The sequence below is a fragment of the Cariama cristata genome, unplaced genomic scaffold (assembly GCF_000690535.1).
Source record: "Cariama cristata isolate BGI_N322 unplaced genomic scaffold, ASM69053v1 scaffold31611, whole genome shotgun sequence".
NCBI lineage: Eukaryota > Metazoa > Chordata > Aves > Cariamiformes > Cariamidae > Cariama > Cariama cristata.
The window spans coordinates 614-884 of NW_009600360.1; the positions used below are offsets into that span (position 1 = coordinate 614).

The following is a 271-nucleotide window of genomic DNA, read 5'->3' on the forward strand; positions in this document are numbered from 1 at the left end:
TTCGTCCCTCTGGGGTCCGCGGGGGAGGCTGCTGGGCCATGTCCGTGCCCTCTCTCCACCTCTCCCTCCCCGGGGTGTCTCCGCAGGCAGCAGGACCTGTTTCGGGTGCTGAAGGCATACACGCTGTATCGCCCCGAGGAGGGCTACTGCCAGGCCCAGGCCCCCATCGCTGCCGTCCTGCTCATGCACATGCCGGCCGAGGTAGGAGCGTGCGGCCGGAGAGCTGGGACCAGCGGGAGGGGGTGGGTCTCTTTGGGGTGCTGCTGGCAGG

The 271-nt window shown here is 69.7% G+C and overlaps 1 protein-coding gene across 1 annotated transcript in view; it reads left to right on the plus strand.

The window, feature by feature from the left end:
* Nucleotides 1-271, plus strand: part of LOC104169174 (TBC1 domain family member 10A) — a gene marked incomplete at both ends in the record, with an annotated part of 2,152 nt that overhangs the window by 609 nt on the left and 1,272 nt on the right. Inside the window, one exon of the mRNA XM_009710005.1 lies at nt 87-201. Within this exon, the coding sequence (XP_009708307.1) occupies nt 87-201 (115 nt within the window). The remainder of the gene's footprint in view (nt 1-86; nt 202-271) is intronic.